The sequence below is a fragment of the Urocitellus parryii genome, chromosome 14 (genome assembly GCF_045843805.1).
Source record: "Urocitellus parryii isolate mUroPar1 chromosome 14, mUroPar1.hap1, whole genome shotgun sequence".
NCBI lineage: Eukaryota > Metazoa > Chordata > Mammalia > Rodentia > Sciuridae > Urocitellus > Urocitellus parryii.
This window is the reverse complement of record NC_135544.1, coordinates 10,361,967-10,385,775: the sequence shown is the minus strand read 5'-3', so window position 1 is coordinate 10,385,775 and position 23,809 is coordinate 10,361,967. Positions and strand designations below refer to the sequence as shown.

The 23,809-nt window shown below is 33.7% G+C and overlaps 1 protein-coding gene across 1 annotated transcript in view; it reads right to left on the bottom strand.

Annotated features, from left to right (window-relative positions):
• Nucleotides 1-23,809, bottom strand: part of Adam32 (ADAM metallopeptidase domain 32) — a 107,880-nt gene that overhangs the window by 42,108 nt on the left and 41,963 nt on the right. Inside the window, exons 9-11 of the mRNA XM_077792718.1 lie at nucleotides 15,977-16,058; nucleotides 4,953-5,089; nucleotides 1,355-1,532 (exon numbers count right to left, since the gene is read on the bottom strand). Coding sequence (XP_077648844.1) covers nucleotides 1,355-1,532; nucleotides 4,953-5,089; nucleotides 15,977-16,058 — 397 coding nt within the window. The remainder of the gene's footprint in view (nucleotides 1-1,354; nucleotides 1,533-4,952; nucleotides 5,090-15,976; nucleotides 16,059-23,809) is intronic.

The window sequence follows — 23,809 nt, the reverse complement described above, 5'->3', positions numbered from 1 at the left end:
ATAATGAACATGCCTTTTAAATATGAATATTAAGTAAAAATATTTTCAGGCAAATAAACAGAACATTTCTTGCTAATTATTCTGCCCTGTAAAAACTACATGAAAGAGTATATTCTAAATGTTCTTACCACAAAAACATAAGTATGTGAAGTGATAGATTTGCTAACTAGTTCGATTAAAATTCCCAAATGTAAGCATATGCCAAAACATCACATTGTATCCCATAAATAGATTATTTTTCAATTAAAAATAAAATTAAGAAATAAACGACCAATAACGACAAAAGAATATGCTTTTCTTCATTAATGTCATCAAGAAAATACAAATAAAACCATGACAAAACTGCTTAAAAGATTGACAACATCAAGTGGGGATGAGATATAAAGGAACCAACAGTTTTATGTTGCTGACAGGAGTATAAAATGACATAACAATTTTGAAAAATATTTTGCAATTTCTTATAAACACTTACTATAGGACAAGCAATTCTACTCTTAGGAATCAAGGATAATGGACCAATATTTTTAACAACTCAAAAGTCCATTAGCAGGTGAATGGAAAATATTGTGGTATATCCATAAAATGACATATCACTCAAAATAAAACAAAAACTATGGTGACATGCAACAACATGAATGAATCTCAAAAATGCTTTATAATACATGCTATATCATTCCATTTTAATGATTTCCAGAATCAAAGAAAACAGAAAAAATCAGAAGCAGAACTGGGAAATACTAGAGAAGCATAAGCAAACTTTGGGAATGATGAAAATAATCTGTCTTAGTTGTACAGCAGTTATATACATTTGTTGAAGTTCAACCTGTCCACTTAAAATGGGTGCATATTAATACTTGTAGACTGTACCTCAATAAAACTTTTTAATAGAAATAAGAGTAAAGAGGAAGGACTCATTCTACCACAGGGTAAAACATAGTAATTAAAAGAATACAATGGTGCATACAAGTAATTCAGACCCATGTATGTGCCAAGCCCTAATGTCATTTCTGCCTTGTAATCAGGGACACATGGCATACTGCTGAGAGATTAATCTTCAATAAATGTATATAAAATAGCTGAAGGAAAAGCAAAGATTTGGAAACACATATTTGGTTGGAATAAAAATGCTTATTCTAAATTCCTCTTTACCCATTATCAATAGATTTTGCATTACATTTTAAATTTGTTCAAGAATTTTCAAACTGTAAAACCTAGACAGTACTTCAACACGATTCACTTACTACCAGTGTTCTACATGATACTCAGACATATTTGATAAATATAACATTTACAAAACAAGATACTAACTAAAATAAAAAAATTATTCATCAATTTTTTTAGTTATCAGACTTACTTCTTCAGTACCACAATCGCAGGCTTCATTTCCCTCCACTTTGCCATTGCCACAAACTGGTCTTGGATTTACTTGCATTAGAGGTTTATTCTGAAGACATTTGGCACCTATACTTTCAATGAAATTTCTGAACGCCCTTATACTGCAATTGCTAAAACTCTTCACACCAGTAGTTTGCCTAAAGGTTATTCATATAATGTCATGGTCAGTACACTTCAGAAAACATATTCTATATCATATAAGTTACATTCAAAATGTTAAATTTAATAGGAAACAACAAATGTTCATAAGAAATGTTCATAATTGGGCTGAAGTTGTGGCTCAGTGGTAGAGTGCTCGCCTAGCATGCACAAAGCACTGGGTTTGATCCTCAGCACCACATAAATGTAAAATAAAGATATTGTGTCCACCTAAAACTTAAAAATAATTTTTTTTAAAAAAGAAATGTTCATAATTATTTGTGAGGAGGTCATGTGACTCCACTGGAATATATATTTTTTATTAAAAAATTAAGTACAAACAATTAGCAAAAATAATAGTAAATTTAACCTACCAATTAAAAAAAACAGAGGACTTAAGTAGAAATTGATCCAAATAAAAAGTTATACCAAATTAATGACAAACTTTATTAAACAAGTTATACTGTGCTAAGTACAGAAATTCCTCAAAGACCTCAAAGAAAATGCATTTATCAAAATTTTATGTACTTTTATCTATATAACACTAATAAGGACACTTTAGAGAATACTTCCAAAGGATGAATCAATATGGGCACAGTACAATTCTATAAAGCAAGGAGGAAACTACCATTTATTGAACACCTACTATGAGCCACATACTTAATACATGTGATTATTTAATCTACACCACTAACGAAGGAGGCTGGTGTTATCGACATTTTCAAGAAATTGAAGTAGGTGAGATGCTAAAAACCTCAAAAGTCATAGAGTTTGTAAATCAAAGAATAAGTATTCACAATTTTTTAAATTGTACATATAATTGTGTGGTAAAATATGGTATTTTGTCACATACATTAATTGTGGAATGCTTAAATAAAACTAACATGTTCCTCACTTCACCTACTTATATTCTGCTATAGCAAGAACACTTCAAATCTACTCTCTTGGCAATTTTCAAGTATTGGCACTTTATTAATTATTGTCTCCATTCTGTACAAATTTACAATAACCAAGGTATGAAGTCAGACTGAATGTCCAGCAATGGATGAATGGATAAAGCAAGTGTGGTATATATAGTTGGCCTTCCAACTGTATATATGGAACTGTAGGTTCCACATCCTCAGAGCCAAACAAGCTCAGGTAGAAAATATTTTTAAAAGCTTGTGTGTATTGAACATGCACAGAATTTGTTTTGTATTTATTCCCTACACAATACAATATGACAATTTTTCATGCAGCATTTACTTTGTGTTCAGTATTTTAACTAATCTAGAGATGATTTGAAGTTTATAGAAGGATGTGTATGTTATATGCAAATGAAAGTTGAGTATCCCTATCCACGAAGCTAGAGAAGTATTTCAGATTTTGGATTTTTTCAGATTTTAGAACATTTGCACATGGGACCCAGATCTACATACAAAAAAGCAAAGTAGAATGATGGTTACCAAGGGCTGAGAACTGGGGAGGGGAATGAGGAGACATTGATCACACCATTATTTATGACTTCAAGTTCAGGTATTTTTACCCAACAATTCATTTTTTTAACATTACATAATTCAATAAAATATTTCCTGAAATACTAATGTTACATATTATTTTACTATGAACTTTAAATTTTGTTGATTGTATCTTCAAAATTGAAATTTTAAGAAAAATTTTAATTCAAAACTATTTCATTTTATTACCTAAAAATAGGGAAAATAATGTCATTTACTTCATAAGGTTGTTGTGAGAATTGAATATTATCATATAAGTGAAGTACCTAATTCAACTCTCTGGTTTTATTAACATATTGAAGATTATTGGTGTTATTGATATTGACGTCTCATTCTTTGCATAATAGTTTCTACCTCAAACTAACCTAAAAGAAAAACTAAAATTCTGGCTAAAATATTTTTAAAAATGTTATAGCCTGCCAACATAGTTTTAAAGATCCTTACTAATTTCTTGCATAAGATTTGGCAGCTAATTAACCATGCATCCCATGCACTCTGGGCTTTTTGTATCCCAGGGACTTTTTTAAAAAGCAAATTAGATGGAAATATTTGTCTTACCTCCATGCCTTTTTTAAGAGCTAACATATAATAATGTATGAGAAATGCAAAAGTGTCTATATATATATATTGTATTTTTAGGTTTCGTAAAAAGCAAGATAAACACTCACAAGGTACCATACAAATATAAAGGTTTATTAATACAGATTCAAAACCCAGGTTGGCCACAAACTAGCTATCTGACCATATGTAATTATCTTTTTTATAACTCAAGTTTCTTAAATATAAGAATGGAAATAGCAGAACCTGAACTATAGGGTTATAGTAAGAAACAAATAAATTAATAAGTGTAAAGTTTTTGGAATGGTCTCTAGCACATATTAAGTACAATGTAAACATATATTATCTTTATTATCATTAACATTATTATCATTAACTCTGGGTGATCTACAGAAAACATTTATTCATAGCATATTTAAGCATAGGCCAAATGAAGAGTAATTCTCATATTTTTTGATATACATGTACAGTCCATTTATCCATCCAGATGGATGACATATATACTATAAGTAATATATCCATATAAGGACATGTTGTATGTGTATGTGCTAGTATACTTTTTGGAGATAATCTGTAATATAATTATATGTGTATATACAAGTATATGTTTTTAATTGTTCTATTTATAGAACATATGAGTTAACCCTTAGATGGTACTTAGAAGTAACTTTAATAAAGAATATGAGTTCAAAAATTAACACCTAGTCTCACTTTCAATTTTTTAGTAGTTCTTTAGTAATGACTAGGTCAAACTTATCATAGGCCATTTTTACAAACAAAAACTGTAATATACTAAAAACATGTGCTCTTGTCTAATGAATTATTTTGGGAATACTGGTAAATTTAGAAATTACCATCACATACTTATAGGTTCTACAATTTTTTCTCATTTGTTCTTATATCACCCTTAAAAATAAGAGAATAGGAATAATTATTCACAAAGATGAGAAAAGTAAGTTTAAACAAGGTTAAAGAATTTGTTTAAAGTTACACAAACATCATATATTTGATAGTGGTCTCGTACTAAGACTTCTCATTCTAAAAATTCTAAAATTCTAAAAATTCTACCTAAAAGGAAAAAAAAATTGTTGTAGCCTTCTAACATATTTTTAAAGATCCTTACTCATTGCTTTCATACAATACATATCCTACAAAAAATACCCTTGCTGATACATATTTTAATTGCTATCCTTGACTTAATTTTCTATCCTTGATTGTCTTTAATGGTATACCTCATTCCATACTACTCTTACATGTTAATGTTTTATAGTGAACTTTATCCCTTTATAGCTAATTTGAGCTATGAGTACTATATTTAAAACAGAATAAACATAACCAATAAATAAATCTATTTTAAAAACTTACATAGCTTCCAAATTCATTGCACAGATGGCTTCTGAACACTGACATTTCTTTGGATCATCATATGATATTCCCAGACTGAGTCCCAGCATTTGGGCAAAAATAACTGAAAACGCATCCAAAGTTATGCCCTTGGGATACTACAGTAACAACAAAAAATTTAAATGAAAAGTATTTCTTTGAATAGTGGTTAGAAAAATATAAAACTTTTATAATTCTGAACATTTGTTTTTCGTATACAATACTTAAGGACAGAGAGATATGTTTCCTTGGAGAGAAGAGATGCTAAAACTCTTATGAAATTTCACTGAGATACTGGAACATTGAGTCAATGCTAATCTTTACTATAATGTAACATTTGAACACCTAACAAAATTCTTAAGTACCTACCATAACTATATAAAAGAACTATTTTAATTAAAAAAAAATTTCATTGGACTTTTGGCTATATGAACCATAGTCTTTAATTCATTCAATTTCATACAACAACTCTGGTATTTATATAGGATTAGATATCTACATGATCTCCTACTAGCCCATGAAATGGCCAAATAACAAAATTACTCAATGTGAGTGTGTTTTCTGCTTCCTTCTAGGACCCACAATGACACAGTGATTGTTAGCAGAAGAAGCCACATAAAATAGATATAGACCTTCTAGACAGCATTCCTAAATTGGGCTGATCACATCAAATCAGTGCACAGATAACTTTCTTACCCAGGAGAAATAAGATACTGGTAATTTTGGTAAATTTACATGGTATGCAATACATCAGGATTTCTCAAATTAAGACCAAAGTTGGCATAGAATAAGATATAGGTGGGAGCAAACTTGTCAGCTAAGTAAAGCCATTTAATTGCTAATGTGTCAATAGTGATAATAAAGTTTTTAAGTCAACTTGCAAAAATACTGGCTTATGGAGATCAGGTGTTCAAAGGACCTGGTTTCAAATCCACCTAAGAGTGGATACAAAAGAACTGCAGATGGGGATGGGATTGTGGCTCAGTGGTAGTGTGCTTGCCTACCAAACATGAGGCACTGGGTTCTATCCTTAGTACCACATAAAAATAAAGATATGTGTACCCCTAAAACTAACTAAATAAATAAATATTTTATAAAAGAGCTGAAGATATAGACTATTATTTTTTCATAAATTCCAGAATTATGCCTAGAATAAAAATATGAAACAATTCCCATATTGGTCCCTAACAAATGGAACTGAGAACTATTATGATGAGGAGGGCAATAGGAAGACCCAAAATGCTCCCAAGATGATAAATCAAAAGTAATATGATTTTCCTAGGGATATTATATAAACTAGTATTATCAACAAAGTTTGAAATTATAGGATTACTGATACATATAACATCATCATTTAACTCACTTGTATACAAAAGCCAAGTAAAAGATGGAGAATAAATGCAAAACTAATTTGGTGGATATCTGCAATACAGTATTTTTACTGGGAAAAATCAACATGGTTTTTGAAACTGGTATGCATAAACTGACATAGTAATTTCCTTTTTTTAATCCATCAGCAATAAAAACAACCAAAAGTAGTTTGCCTTCAGTAAAGGTAAAATCATAGGGGATCAGTAAGTGCTATACTCATCCTTATGACTATATCAACTCTCCCCATCTGCTTGCTATACTATACCAGAGAGATTGTCTTTATAGCCCACACAGCATATATGGCTCCACTGTATTGATGTACAGTAAATTGATGTGCAAATGTTTTAGTAAAATATATGTATTATGGAGAGTAGGAAGTAAAATCCATAACACTTAGTAATCTACCACAGCAGTTAGGTTTATTTGGGTGCAGTGGTTGGCATCCTATCAAGGCACTCTTATAAAAGTAGACACATATTTCTGTATTTTATGTATCCCACTATAATAAAATGGAATTATATGTTTGAAGGACTTATTTGGATATTAAAGGCAACATATGCCAAGTTTCTCTGAACAATGTGCCAGGTATTCCATTACAGCTTCTGGCTCAAAACTTGTCCTAGTAAAGGTAAACTTGACCGTGAAACATTAAGCAACCTTGACCTGAATGTCTCATTATGAAATAGATATTATCTGATCCACAAACCATCAAGTAGGATATTCACAGCAATACTTCATTGAATAGGTTTAGAAAGAACAAGTAAACTGCACAAGCAGGTGTTTCAGAATGCCAATGTATTGTGCTTCTTTTGCTGCCTCTCTCACAACTCTTTATGACAGTGAACAGATAGATGCCCATCATTAAAAGAGAAGGCAAAATCATGGGCTTAATCTATAACTAGGTCAGCAAGATACACTACCAACAGCCAGAAGTAAAATTTAAAGCCTTATTCAAAAGACCACGTGGAAGTTGAACATGATAGCTAATCCCTGCAATAACAGCTGCTTGAGAGGTTGATGCAGAAGGATTTCAAGTTTGAAGCTAGCTTGAGCAAAATAGTAAGACACTGACTCAAAACAAAACAAAACAAACAAAAAAATGTTCAAGTAGGCCTAAGTTCAAGCAGTAACTGTTCATGTTACTTAAAAAGAGAGATGGTTGGCTTTGCATGGCTTCCTACAGAATGAAGCACCCTACCTGCCAGTGATGAGCCCCCACTATAGCACTATGTTGGATTAGCCAGTCAACTGTAGATAGATTCATTACATTGAATCATTCTTTCACCAGAGAGAAAGATTTGTTTTCACATATTGCCTTTCTACACTGTTTCTACCAATATTTACCTATATTGACAGAATGTCTAGCACTTCTGATTCTCAGTTCAGATCAGGGTCACATTTTGTGACACAGTATTTATGGAAGTGGATTCACTACTACAGGATTTGCTTGTCACATGTCTCATAACCCAGAAGCACTTGGCTTACTAGAATGGCATTATGGCTGGTTCAGGACTCACTTGTGGAACCAGCTAAGAGACCATATCCTGAGAGCTGGGAAAGATGTTACTAAAATTATCCTAAATCAGCAGCCAAAATTTGGTGCCATCTGCCCGGTAGCATTAGGCATGAGACTGAGAACATAGGAGGCAATGGTGAGGGTGCCCCTTTAACTATAAAACCAAAAAACAAACAAACAAAAATACTAAGCAATTCATATTTTCTGTTTTGGGGACCTTGAACTCTATATGTTTGTGTATTAGTACCTGTGGGAAGAATTCTTTCACCAGGGGAACATACTCATGACACCATTGAATTAGATACTTAAGAGAGTCCAATGGACGTTTTAGGCTCTTTAATGACACTGAATAGACAGGGAAAGAAAGGAATCACTGAATAGGATAGGTCTAAAAGGAAATTTTGTTGGTGCTATATAATGACACCAAATAGTTGTTGTCAAAATAACAAAGAGAAAACTAGCAAGGACTCATATCCCACATGACAAATACCACAGGATTCATATATCCCACAGGACAAATAACCCAATCAAGCTAAGGGTCCTGGAGCAGGTAAGAGGAGTGTGGAATGTGGGGCAAAGGAAGAAGCTTTTCTGATTATTCACAACCAGGGACCAAGTGGGAACAGCACAGCAATAGTTTGTTTCCTTTTTACCTCCTAGTAACACATATAAACAACACGGGGTGGGGGGTGTGGAGCTAACTTTCTGGTTTCTGTTAGGAATAGGACTAAATTAATAATGTTAGTTAATGGGACTATGTTCAGGTTGATCATTTTTCATCTCAGCAAAGAACAGATGAAAGCCAACATGAGTGGACTGTGCTGAAGATATTCTTTTCACCTTTCTAGGTTCAGCTTCCACCATTCTCCACCCTGCTTGTGCCATGGAACACTGAATTGAGTGAACTACATCAATGGGCTTCCTTATCTTTTAGTTTTGCTCAATAAGGAGCAATAAGGAGGAAGGAGAACAGTGAGGTCAGGGTATTTGGTTACATGTGAAATGGCTGCATCCCTCAACTGAAGACTGGCTCCTATCAAGCAGATCTCTCTACAAAGCTTCCTAATTGTTTTCTTTGCCGTGCAGAAGATTTTTTATTTGATGCCACCCCACTTATTGATTCTTGATTTTAGATCTTAAGTTGTAGGAGTCTTTTTGGGAAAGTCAGTGCCTGCACCACTATGTTGGATTGTTGGTTTTATATTTTCTTCTGACAATTGCAGCATTTTGGGTCTAATTCATAATTCTTGTTACTCAGGATTGATTGCTTGACTATTATGAGTCTTTTATTCTTCCCTGTAAATTTTAGGACTGTTTTATTAATTGTGTGAAGAGTGTCACTGACATTTTGATGGGGATTGCATTGAATCTGTGGATTGCTTTTAGTAATTTGATCATTTTGGCAATATTAATTCTTCCTATCTAAGAACACAGGAAATCTTTTCATCTTCTAAGTTCTTCTCTAATTTCTTCCTTCAGTGTTCTATAATTTTAGCTAAAGAGGTTTTTTCATTACCTTAATTAGATATATTCTCAATTATGTCTGTGTGTGTATGTGTGTGTGTGTGTGTGTGTGTGTGTGTATGTGTGTAAAGCTATTGTGAATAGAATTGTTTTCCTGATTTCTTTCTCAGCAGATTCAGTATTAAAGTATAGGGAAACTATTGATTTTTGGATGTTGATCTTGTAACCTGCTACTTTGGTGAAATTCTTTATCAGCTCTACAGTCAATCAGGTAGAAATATTTGGGTCTTCCCAGTATAGGTTCAGCTCCTCGGCAAACAGATAATTTGGCACTTTCTCAGTTTTCATTCATTTAATTTACTTCCCTTTCCTGATTACCCTGGCTAGAGTTTCAAAAACTTCAGTAGGAATTGTGAGAGGTGAGAGGGGACATCCTTGTCCTGTTTCCAATTTTAGAGGAAATGCTTTCAGTTTTTCTCCATTCAATATGATGCTGGCTTTGGTTTTGACATATATTACCTTTATGATGGTAAAATGTTACTTTTACTTCTAGTTTCTTCAGTATTTTTAATATAAATAGATGATGGATTTTTTCAAAGGCTTTACGGCATCTATTGAGATAATCCTGTGATTTTTGTCCTTAATTCTACATGTTATGAATCACATTTATTGATTAATGTATGCTGAACCAACTTTGCATCCCTAGGATGAATCCTACTTGATCATGGTGTGCAATCACTTTAGTGTGTTTTGAATGTGTATTATTAATAGTTTATTAAGGATTTTTGCATCTGTGTTCATCAGGGATATTGGCTTATGGTTTTCTTTCCTCAATGTATTTTTATCTGGTTTTGATATCAGGGTGACACTGCCTCATTATAATAATTTGGGAGTGTTCCTGTCTATTCCATGAAATAATTTAAGGAGGACTGGACTAGCATAAGTTATTCTTTAGATCTGGAAGAATTCAGCTGAGAATCCATCCCAGGCCTTCTGTGTTAGATAAGTTGGAATGCTTTTTATTACTGCTTCATGTGATGAATTACACACACATGATAATGGTATGCTTAGTATTCTATATTCTCTTGGTTCAATTCAGGTAGGCCATATATGTCTAGAAATTTGTCAATATATTCTAGATTTTCTAGTTCACTGGAATATGAGTTTTCAAAAAAGTCCCTAATGATTCTGTGGATTTCAGAAATGCCTGTGTTGGTATATCCTTTTTTCATTTCTAATTTTATTGATTTGGTTTGGCTAAGGGTTTATTTATCTTATCTTTTCAAAGAACCAACACTTGACTACATTGATCCTTTTTATTTTTTAACTCTTTCTTTCATTAATTTTGGGTCTGATCTTAATAATTTCTTGTCTTCTTCTGGTTTTGGAATTAGTTTGTTCCTGCCTTCTTAGGGACTTGAGATATAACTTTAAAATGTTTGTGATTTTTTAAAAATGTAGTTATTTAATGGTATTAACTTTTAGAACTGACTTCATAGTGTCTCAGAGATTGTGGTAAGTGGTATCAATATCTCATTTGATTCTAAAAAGTTTTATCTCTCATTTATTCTCTTATCCATTCAAAAGGGTATCATGTTTATGTAGTTTTGTAATTTTTCTTACTGTTGATTTCTAATTTCATTCCCTTGTGATCTGATAAAATTCAAAGGATTATATGGATTTTTTTATTTGCTGAAACTTGCTTTATGACCTAAAATACGGCCTATTTTGGAGAAAAGGCCATATTCAGCATTTAAATGCTGAAGAGAAAGTGAATTCAGCTGTCATTAGATGAAATATTCTTTAGCTATTGATTATGGTTCTTTTGAATTATAGTTATACTTAGGTCATAAGTGTCTTTATTGATTTTACATCTGGATGACCTGTCTCTTAGTGAGAAAATTATGTAGAAATCACCCAATATTGTTGTATTGTCTGCCTGAGACTTAATATCAAAAAGTATTTGTTTTATGCAATTAGGTGAACCAATATTTGGGCAAAAATATTCTATTTTTCTTGGGAATTTTTCCCTTTATCAATATGTCATGACCTTCCATATATCTTCTGATTTATTTTTCCTTGAGGTCTTCTTTAACTACTTCTGTTTGCTTTCAGACTCCATTTGCAAGGAAAATCTTTTTCCATTCTTTTACTTTCAGGCTGTAGTTGTCTTTGCCTATAAGATGAGTCTCTTATAAACAGCACATACTTGGGTCTTGTTTTTTAATCCATTCTGCCAAGTTTATATCTTTTTTTTTAAAGAGAGAGAGAGAGAGAGAGAGAGAGAGAGAGAGAGAATTTTAATATTTATTTTTTAGTTTTCAGCGGACACAACATCTTTGTTTGTATGTGGTGCTGAGGATCGAACCTGGGTAGCACGCGTGCCAGGCGAGTGCGCTACCACTTGAGCCACATCCCCAGCCCCAAGTTTATATCTTTTAATTGAACAGTTAAGACCATTTACAATGAAAGCAATTATGGAAAGACATTTGTTATTTTGTGTCCTTTTGATTAGTTTTATATATTTAATTCAGTCTTAATTGCCATTTGCTTAACTACTCTTCTGTTGAGTTTCATCCATTCAGGAGCTCTGGGGTTTGTGTCTTTTTTTATCTATTTTTTTTTTTTTTTTTTTTGTAGGGAGAGAGTGGAGAGGTACCCGGGATTGAACTCAGTGGCACTCAACCACTGAGCCACATCCTCAGTCCTTTTTTTATTTTATTTAGAGACAGGGCCTCACTGAGTTGCTCAGTGCCTCGCTTTTGCTGAGGCTGGCTGTGAAATCACGATCCTCCTGCCTCAGTCTCCTAAGCTGCTGAGATTACAGGTTTGTGCCACCAGGCCTGGCCTGTGTGTTTTTATTTTTTAAGTATTTACTATCATGTTGGCTTAGTGGGCATAAATTCTTTAAATTTATCCTTATCCAGGAAATTCTTAGCTTTGCTGGTTATAGTAATCTTGTTTGGCTGGATTTTAGTGTCTGAGAAGTCAGTACTGGGCTTTATTGGTTTACCTCTAAATGTGATCTGACATTTTTCTCTTAATACTTTTAATACTCTTTTATATTAGGCCTTTTGATCATGATGTGTCTTAAAGAGTTCTTTGTTTTTTTCAGTTTTTGTCTTTGGAGTTCTGTATGCCTCCTGTGCATGGATATCCATCTTATTCCTAAAGTTTGAACTTTTTTCTGCTATTATTTCACTGAAAACATTCCTAATGCCATTAGCCCGTGTCTACATTCCCACTTAAATTCCAAAAACTCTGAATTTTGTCCCAGTGTTCTTTTATGTTCTAATCATAAAAGAACATACGTTGTCTTCAAGGCCTAAAGTTCTATTTTCTACATAATCTAATCTATTGATGATACTTTCAACTGAAAATTTATTTGATTTATTATGTCTTTCATTCCCAGGAGTTTTCATTGACTGGCTTCTTTTCAGAATCTCTCTTTATTAAAATGGTCTTTCACCCCTGTATGTTCTCTTTCATTTTTTTTAGATCTTCTTTTAGTTTGTTAATCATTCTAATAATCAATTTTTATAGTTTTCTTCTTGAATTATCCTGTTTCATATCTGTTGGCTATTTTGTTGTGGGATTGTAAGTTTGGAGGAAAGGGCTATTTGCCTGTTTCTTCATGTTTTCTAGGGTCTTACACTTGTGCATCTGTTGAGCTGGATTCCTTGTTCCTCTTTTATGAGAGTGTCCTTCAGTAAGTAGCCATTGTTTTTGTAATAATTCCTGTGTTTTCAATTTATCTTAGCTTTAATGCATAGACTCAGCATAATTTAAGTGTTAATTTCAATCTCCAATGTCTCTCAGATTGCCACTGCAGATTTACTGATTTAATTCAGTCTTTGAGAATTGCTTCAACACTGTGGGTTCCTCTGAAGTATTTTAAAACCTTTTTGCTGTAAGAGCAGATGTCTATTCCAACTTTGGGCCTGGTTATCATTTTGAAGTTTTTATCTACCTTATTCTATATGTTAAAGTACTGATTTTTTAAAAAAGTGTTGTTGAAGCTTAAGTGGGTTTGTGTGTGTGTGTGTGTGTGTGTGTGTGTGTGTGTGTGTGTGTGTATAAAGGTGTGATCTCTCTTGGCTGGACTTCAGGTATAGCTCAACAGCAGAGTCTCTACCTTGTGAACTCAGAGTATCAGAGTCATTTTCCAGAAAAGGGAAAACAAACAATAGCAACTATAGCAATAAACAATACACAGTATTAAAATAAATGCCTAGTGGCTACTACAGTTAACAACAACAATTAGATCTAGCATCAAGGTAAACAGCAGATGACAACTATGCCATTTATATACTAAAAGTCACAATGACATGAATGATGGGGGCAGAAATTATATAAGCTAAATAGTTCTAAAAGATGGTACAACTACAGTTCATTAAAAAGAAAATGGATTAGTTAGGCAAAAAAAAAGTTTAAAATACTCAACAAGTGAACAGAGGGAAAACAGAAGAGAGGTAGTAAGTGATGGCTATGAAGAAAGAAGAGAAACATAAAAGAAGCAAAATAAAGAGAAAATGGAGAACAAGAGAATTCGGCAAATAGAGGGAGAAGAAAGAAGATAAATGAAAATTAAGACCTACAAAAAAACCCCAAACCAAACCAAACAAAAAGCCTTAAGCCCCCAAATGCAAAACAAAGTAAAATTACAAATGGGTGAAAAATGATAAAAAAATATCAGCATTTCAGCATATATACACATATATGTGTGTGTGAAAATACATATGATATGTATTTATCAGCATATACATTTCATTTTTATCACTTTTATCACCTATTTGTAATTTTTTTGTTTTCTGTGTGTGTGTGTGTTTCTGTGTTTCTCTGTGTATGTGTGTGTGTATGTGTGTGTGTGTATGTGTGTGTGTGTGTGTGTGTGTGTGTGTATGTCTGTGTGACAAACCAATCAGCACATCAAGAACACAGAAATAATGAAGGAATGATATCTGCTGAGGTGGTCAAAACTGTTAATAAGAATAAATGTTCAGGCCCTTTTGCTTGTTTTTGGACCATGTACCCCTAAGATGGAGGGAGGGCTGGGGGTTGTTAAACCCTTCCTCTTTTTTTTGTTGGTCACCAAGCTGCCAGCTGGAGTGGCCTGGAACCAAAGCTGGTTGTAATAGCTCTCAGCTTCCCTTTTCACTAGTATAAGGTGGGATGATCAAATGGGAAGTACAGTCAAGCTTTGTCTGGAAAAACCACGGCGGAGCCGATACAGAATTCTAAATGGAAGTTCTAGTGGCTGGGGTTTAGTTCCAATCAGATCTTTGGAATTTGTTGAGTGATATCTGCTCAAGAGAGATCTCTGCTGTGCATCTGGATCCAGGGTTCCCCTGAGAACTTCACTCATAGAATGATGTAACCAACCCTCTACAGGTCTTGCATAATCCACTGCCCATGAATGTGGTCCTCCCAGGATCAGTACCAAAATGCAATTATGCCCATCTCTTTGGCTTCTATATCTTCCCCTCCCCTACCAAGTGAGATATCTCTCTCCAGGTGAGATATCTCTCTCTCTCTCTCTCTCTCTCTCTCTCTCTCTCTCTCTTCACCCTAAAACCTCATATTTCTGGGTTTCATCTGGTCACTGACACTCTATATAGTTGCACTCCAGCACCTTTCTATAGCTCCCCTACCTCAACATGCAGCTGCACACCTGTTGGGGGGGGGGGTTCAATCTCATGGAGCATTGCTAAGTGCCTCTAATCTGCCATCTTCAGGAGCCTCTTAATTCTTAAATAGGACTACATGGAAGGTATAAAGGACAGAGCTTCGCTACGAGTTCTTGCTTTGTATACTTAGTTTTTTCTTTTAATTACCATGTGCATGCATTACATCCATAAAAATAAACATCAGAAATAGAAATTTGTGCTGCAATTTCCTTTTTAAAAGAGAATATATAGAGAGGAAAACACAATAAGGTATATATATCATTCAAATATTAATAACGGTTACCTCTGCCGGGATAGTAAAATGCCAGATTATAGAAATTTTGTTATACATTCCCAAATATACTTAACATATTTGGCATGGCTAATAAAAACTGTGTATAATTTTTAAAAATATGTAGGACTTAAATTTGTTTGTTTTCCAAAGAATTTGTGATATAAGAAAAAGGCTAAGAGAGCTAGATGACCTTCAATAATGCATTTGATTTCACCAGTGATTTGTATATAAGACACATTTAAATATACTATAAATATTTAAAATACATATAGAAGTTTCTTTTAAATACTGTCTGAAACATTTTAAATGATTCATATTTCAGTTTTTATTTGTTGCATTTGATTTTTAAACTATTTTATCTATGGCAATGTTTATCCAATTTTATGTTTATCAGCAAAAATTTATTTGGGCTATAAAAAGCTCCTTATCAATGGAAATTTTTTCATGATGCACTTTCCTGTATGTTGAGGAATGCATGTGTATTTATGATATTTTTATTTGCACTTCGAATTCCAAATATAGCTAATTGCAACATGATCCTTGTTCTACAAAATATTCTTCCCTCCACACACTTCAAAGTTTTAATAGTGATAGAAAAGAAATGCAGTTTCTAAATGTAAACTATATAAAATATGCTATTATTCTGGATAATTTTTAATGTGTTAATTTTTTAAAAGATTAAATTATTACATACCAGTATAATTCCTGCAGAATAAGGAGTAACACACATCTTTCCAGGAAATGTTGCTCCCACATAACTTGAATAATCTTTATAGCTAAATAAATAAATATACATTTATAATTTTAATGAGTGAGTTAAATGTGAATCTTCTTGCTTACTTAACTCTGTAGTTTATAAAATCCTAGTCTAAAGTGAAGTGAAGTACAGTCCTTCAATATGTCCTTAACTGTTTTAAAATTTGAATATATACTGGACTAAATACTCTTAATTTCAAAAACATATGTAACAGATAATAGGTTTTTAGATCTTTACTATACTCATCACATCTGGTTAAGATTACTAAATCTCTGGTTCAAATAGTATTTTAAAAATTTCTTGAATGATAATGACAAAAAGTTTTAATGTATGGATAAAAATGTGTCACTCTCTTGTACAAAAGTTCAACAGTTTCTCACAGGAATGACTATATTATTTCTCAGCTAAACATAATTTTTCAGTTTTGGGGACGAATCCATGTAATGATCATATAATATTAGTCTATGTACTTTACATGAATTATTCCATTTAACATTCAAAACAAACAACTGAAATTGATAATATCTGTATCTGCATTAAACATCTGATGGGAAAAGTAACTCTCTACAGGTGGCATGATTAATAAGTGCTACTGAAAGATTTGAACTTAAAAAGTCCAGAGGCATACTCTCAGCCACTAAGATGTAGATGTTCCACATATATTCTGACATCTTTAGAGTTTCCACCCACTTAAATATGACAGGATGTGTGTAAAGAAGCTTGGTACTCAATTCTTTTCCCTCATTTGCTCTTCTCAATTGCCTTATCATCCCATTACAACCTCTATTCCATCTCTCTGATATTGTTTATACCTACCCACCCACCCCCAACACTGTTTCTAAGTATTAACTCCTAATACCCAACATTAGTTTTGCATTTTAGTGTATTATTATTACATTTTCTTATCCAAAGTAGTTCCTCCAAAAGATACTTTAACAAATCCATCTTTTCTTAAGATTTCCACTAAAACTATACACACTTATTATGAGATCAGTAATATTTATTTTTACTTCATACTGCCACCCCTTGATGTGCCCACTCCATGTCAAATCTGTTATCAAGATCTACTATTTCACTTATTCAATGTTTCTTGTTTCCTTTCACTCCTTCTGAGGTTCGGCCCCATATCTAACTATAAATTGCATACTCTGAAAGAACTACATAATTTTTTTTCATGACACTAATCACATTGTTTTTAAAACCTGGAATGCTTTTCCACCTTCTTTCTCTACCTACTGAATTAAACAGGCCCAACTCTGCCTTCAAACTTTCACTTAGCATTAAATTTGATCTTTCTATAATCCTCCCCGTCTCTCCTATAAATTGTAAACAGGAAGATAATTATATCTTCCAACATTAATTTTACTATATCCATTATGCCTACTGCAGGATTTACTCAAATCAGATTGTAAGCTTTTACAGAACAGAGATCATAATAAACTATTGCTAATCATTCTCCTTGCATATCATCTATTCTAGGACCTTACTAATTGTAGATCTGTGAAATGTTTCTACAGTAAAATAATATTGAGATCTCAAAAGTGGTACTAAGTTCAAACAGAATAATTGTACTATACTTTGTAAATTTCTAGTGGAATAAATTCCTTTTGTGCAAATCTCACAAAAATTAATGCATATAGGGATGTCAGTCAGATGGCCACCTTCAGGTACTTGGTATATTTCACTCCACAATAAAAAGCCCAAAACAAAGAAAACACAAATATATTCTGGCAGAGTGCAGTGGGAATGTGGCAGAGATGTTGCCAAGCAGAGACCCACAATGGACTCATTAAAAAGTGGCTAAGTGCAAAATATTTATCATTCCATCTTTCCAGTCAAGGACAATTCTGAGTCAAGAGCTATTACTCTCAGCAGGAAAAAGTACAATTAAAGTCCCCAACAGTCCCCAGTCATGCTAAGGAAACACCTGAAGTATGTGATACTGGAGAAACCTACAGCTTTCAAAGTCTCCAAGTCAACTTTAGGGTATTTCTGGGGAATCCCTATACCCGCACTGTACCACAGAAAGAACGTAGCAGTCTATCTACATTGTGCTCTCCCCCACTGAGGTTCCTACTGCACAGTATCATCACACACCTGCGGAGGGTTGGGGCGGGGGAGCTGTGAAACAGCAGGGTGGTAACCCCCAACAGTTCAGATGGCCTGGCTTGCAAACCAGCTATGTGGCCTCATCAACCCACATTTATCCCTGGGAACCAGCTTTCCAAGGCACCCATTAATTAATATTGATCTGTTTAGGTTTTCTATGTCTTTTGATTTAATTTAGATGAGTCTTGTGTCTAGAAATTTGTCAATATCATCTAAATTTTCAAGTTTATTAGAATATAAATTTTCCAAAATAATCTCTAATGATCCTCTGGTTTTCAGAAATGTCTGTGGTGATTTCTCCTTTTCATCTCTTATTTTGTTGATCTGGGTCTTCTCTTTGTTAAGTTTGGCTAAATGTTTATTGATCTTGTTTATCTTCTCATTAAGGACAGCTCTAGTGCTATTTTCTGTCTTCTACTGGTTTGACCCTGCTTTTCTAGGGGCCAGTGATATAACATTCACTGTTTATTTGGGATCTTTTTTTTTAAAAAATTGTAGGAACTTAAAGTTATCAACTTTCCTCTGAGAACTGCCTTCAGAGTGTCCCAGAGATTTTGGTGTGTTGTATCACTATTCTTCTTTGATTCTGATTTCTCCTCTCATTTCTTCCATGATCCATTTCTCATCCAGAATAGTATTGTTCAATCTCCTTATGTATTTGGTCTCAATTATTTTTTTTCTTGCTGTCTATTTCTAACATCATTCCACTGTGAACTGGTAAGATGAAAGGGATTATACTGATTTCCTTGTATTTGCTAAGATTTGCTTTGTGAACTAAAATATGGTCTATTTTGGAGAAGGTTCCTGTGCTTCTTAGAAGTAAGTGAACCCAGCTCTTAATTAAGTCCATTTGATATATAGTAATGCTTAGGTCTGAATTATTTACTGACTTTATGTCTGGATGACTTGTCTCTTGGTGATAGGTAAGTTGAAATCACCCAATATTATTTTACTGGAGTCCACCTGAGAGTTTATGTGACGAAGTGTTTGTTTTATGCAATTAGCTACTCTGACATTTGAGGTATATATCTTTACTATCATATTTTTTTGATTGTTCTCTTTATCAGTATGTAGAGAACTTCTTGACTCTAATGATTAATTTTTGCTTGAAATCTGCTTTTTCATATATCTCCATTTTCATCTACTTATTTTGTTGATTGGGGTCTTCTCTCTGGCTAAGTGTTTATTGATCTTGTCTATCTTCTCAATAAAGAGAGCTCTAGTGTTATTTTCTGTCTTCTACTAGTTTTGGAACTAGTTTGTTCCTACTTTTCCAGGGACCTGAGATATAACATTAAATTGTTTATCTACTCCTGCTTGATTCATTTGCATGGAATATCTTCTTCCATTCTTTTATTTTCAACTTGTGGATGAACCTCTTGTAAATAGCACATAGTTGGATCTTATTTTTAATCCAATCTGCAAGGCTATGACTTTTAATTGGGAGGTTGAGAATTATTATGGATAAGAATTTATTACTTTCTGTCATTTGGTTAGTTTCATAGATTTAATTTGGTCTTAATTTTCACTTGCCTTATTGTTTTTCTAGTGACCTTTGTCTGTTTGGGCTCTTCAAATGAGCTTTGTGTATTCAGGAGCTTGGGTTAGCTTTTTGAGTTCTTCTGTAGTGCTGGCCTGCTGATCATGAATTCCTTTACTTTACAGTTATTATGCAAGATTTTTACTTCTTCTTCAATTCTGATTGATAGCTTTGCTGGATCTAACAATCTTGGATGGCAATTGTTTTCTTTCAGAGCTTGAATTATTCCATGCTAAGCCCTGCTGGATTTTAGACTCTGAGCTGAGAAGTCAGAAGTGAGTCTTATTGGTTTACTTCTAACAGACCTGACATTTTTCTCTTGTAGATTTTAAAATTCTATCCTTATTCTCTATTAGGTATTTTGATTATTGACATGTCTTGAAAAGGTTCTGTCTTTTATTTTTTCCATTTGGGTTCTTATATGCCACATGTGTGTAGATGTCTCTTTCCTAAGGTTTGAAAATTTTTCTTATTTAAAAAATAAATAAAATTTTAAAATTTTTCATTATTTCATTAAAAATGTAATCAATGCCATTAGCCTGTATCTCCATGTCCTCTTAAATTCCAATAACTTTTTGTTTTGTTATGTCCCAGTGTTCTCGTATAGTCAATCATGGTATCTCTCACCCTCTCTCTCTCTCTCTCTCTCTCTCTCTCACACACACACACACACACACACACACACAGTGTTAGTTTATGAGTGTTCAAGTTTATATACACTGTCTTTGAGGTCTGAAATTCTGTATTCTACATAAACTAATGTCAATGATACTTTCAACTGAATTTTTTTATTTATTGTATCTTTAATTTCCAGGAGTTCCGGGTTGAGTTCTTCTCAGGATCTCTTATCTCTTCATTGAAATAGGCTTTCAGCTGGGTACAGTGGTGCACACCTATAATCAGAGTTGCTCAGGAGGCTTAGGCAGGAGGCTCTTTAGTTCAAAGCCAGCCCCAGCAACTAATGTGTCTCTCAGCAACTTAGCAAGAACCTATCTCAAAATAAAAACAGACTGGGGATGTGGCTCAGTGGTTAAGTACGTGTATTTTCCCTCTTAATTCATCCCTTTCCTTATATGTGAGCTCCCTAGGTTGAGGATTGTAAATTGTAGGGGGAGCCTTGTTTGCCTTTTCTTCCTCTTTTATGAGTGAGTCTTTGGTAAGTTTTTAACCTTTTCATAATAAGTCCTATGCTTTCAGTATACCTTGCTTCAACATGTAGACTCAACATAATCCAAGTGTTACTTCCAACCCTCAATACCTCTTTGAATGAAGAGAGTGCTGAAATTAGCAGTAGTAATTTAAAGGTAATCATATTATCAACATACATTATGTATGTAATTACTAATGACCTCTATAATTGTATTAACCCAGGAGGAACATGGATGAGGATTAATATAATATAGGCTGAAATTATTAGTATTTATATACTAATAATATAAGAAAATAGAGAAAAGGAAAGAAATTAGACATTTGAAAGGAAAAGGGTGGGGAAGGAGGGGAGGCAGAGGTAAAAAGGGAAGAGTAGATTGGATTGGCTTCAGAAGATGAGATTTATGGAGTATAATAGTATAGAAGAAAGACTAAGTATTAGTTAATATAAGTCAGTTCATGCACTAATAATTCAAAGATTCACTTTTATTTTTGCTTAAGCATTTGAAAAACAGTCTTTTCTATCTGTTATTTGACAGATGTAAGGAAGATGTTAAAATGTAAATGTCTTTTAATTCCAGCTCCCATTCAACCTGAGGAATTTGTTAAGTGAGTGTGTGTGCAGAGTTTAACCTCTTCTTGCCTATGCTCCTCCTGGAGAGGGTTGGGGTAAACTGCTTTCCTCTTTCACAATGGCTTTGTTGTTGTGTTTTGAGGTGAGAGTGCATCTTGTTGGGAAAATTAGCCAGCTCCTTTGTCTGCTTTATCTTTAGACTGACCTGTCTTGAACTGCACTTCTCATTCCTGGAGTCCCTGTCCATGTGCTATGCTTGGGTGCTGGGGAGTTGGTACTTTCAGTCTGATCTCTCCAGACCCAAATCCCTGACACCTGTCAACCACTTTTTTTTAAGAGAAAAAGAGAGAGAGAGAGAGAGAGAGAGAGAGATGGAGAATTTTTAATATTTATTTTTTAGTTTTCGGTGGACACAACATCTTTGTATGTGGTGCTGAGGATCGAACCCAGGCTGCACACATGCCCGGCAAGCGCGCTACTACTTGAGGCACATCCCCAGCCCTGTCAACCACTCTTTAATCCACAGACCCATCTATCAATTTTAGATGAAAGCACCCTTTCTTCTCCTCTCTGCAGAGCCACAACAGGCTCTCAGTCTCTCTTCAATTCTCAGATTGGGGGTAGGTTTGGTTACTCATTGATCCATAGAAAAGTATAGCCTAAGTGGCTATTTGGCCTTGGTATACAGCAAGTCAAATATGCTAAGTACAGGACCAAAAAAAAAAAGTGTGAATAAAATCAATGGAAAAAATAGTAATTTCTGAAAAAAAATGACTGACCAGCTGAAAGAATTTGAGGTCTAATCAATGAGTCCTTTCAAGATGACCGTGTTTTGCCAGTTTCAACCAGCTCTGCTAGGGCTACTTACCTAACTTTGTTAGGGATCACTAGTTCCCTCTCCAGCCAGGGACTCCCAGGCTTTCTACCCAGTAAGTACAGCCTAATTTTTCTGAGTTTATTATTTGGTCCTATTGTTAAGCCCAGTGGGAAAGTGTCTTCTTGAGTGAGCAGTACTTCCCCTCCCTTACTGAGCCACAGCTTGACTGGCACTGTCACCATCTATTGCCTATTTTTTTTTCCTATTCTAAAAACCTTTTTTATTTTTTTGCTTTCTTCTGGATACTAGCACACTGAATTGCCTACCTGCTTTTTTTCTTTTTCCATACTTCAAAACTGCTAATTTAATTTACTCTTAGAGACCTGTTTCCTCCACTCCACCATCCTAGAGCCATGCGTGCTGTTTTGATTATACAGCTTTGCATTATATTTTAAAATGAGTTACTGGTGGCTTCAACTTTGTTCAATATTGACTTGTGATGCCTCCAGTTTTGTTCTTTTGGATCAATATTTGCTATTTGGGGTCTTTTGTCATTTTGTGAAAATAACAGGACTGTTTGTTCTTGTCTGTGAAGAATGTCATTGGCATTTTGTTAAGGATTCCACAGAATGTGCAGATCACTTTAGGTAGTATGACACTTTAACAACAGTAATTCTTTTAATTAATTAACAGCGGTAAACTTCTGTTTATTTTTGTCTTCTTTAATTTCTTTTAACAATGCTTTATACTCTTAGTATAGATAACTTCCACCATCTTGGTAAATTTACTCCTAAGCATTTTTTTCTTGAAGCTATTGTAAATTGAATAACTTTCCAAATTTCCTATTCAGCTAATTCACTATTAGAGTATAAAAATGATACTAAGTTTTCTATGTTGATTTTGTATCTTGCAAGTTTACTGAGTTCATTTATTAGATTGAATAGTTTTCTTCTGAAATCTTTAGGATTTTCTGTTAGGCAAGTCAGTCAGTCCCAAGCAGGGGGACAGGGGGAAGGACAGTAAAGGGTAATAACTTACAGGGAGGAAGTCTGACATGTGCATTGAAGACAATTCATAGTTCATAACAGAGAATTTTATCAAAGCAGGCAGAAACAAAAGAAACTGTTACCAAACAGTTCAAATATGGGCCTGAGGAGTAAGGAAGCTAAGCCACAACACTCTCTGCTCCAGACATGTTCAGACATGGTAGGAAAGGGATTTTATTCAAAATTAACTTTGAAGAAAGATGAAAAAATATGGTCATTGTTTCAAAAGTGCCATCCCTAAACCCTCTGGGAGGAAGAAAGTTTTTAGAAAGGGGAAGGGATACATTAGAACAAAAGACAAAAGTTAACAGGTTTCACACTGTTTTTCACTTCCAGGAATTTCAAAGGTTTTAACTTCTTCCAAGTCCAGGGAGCCTTTCTTATCAAGTCAAAGGGATCAGGACGTTCTGGAGCCATCATTTGCATCCATCATCTGCATCTTCAAATTTCAGAGGAGGGAGAGCTTCCAAGGTCAGTCTTTTTTTTTCTTAAATATTTTTTAGTTGTCAATGGATCTTTATTTTATTTATTTATA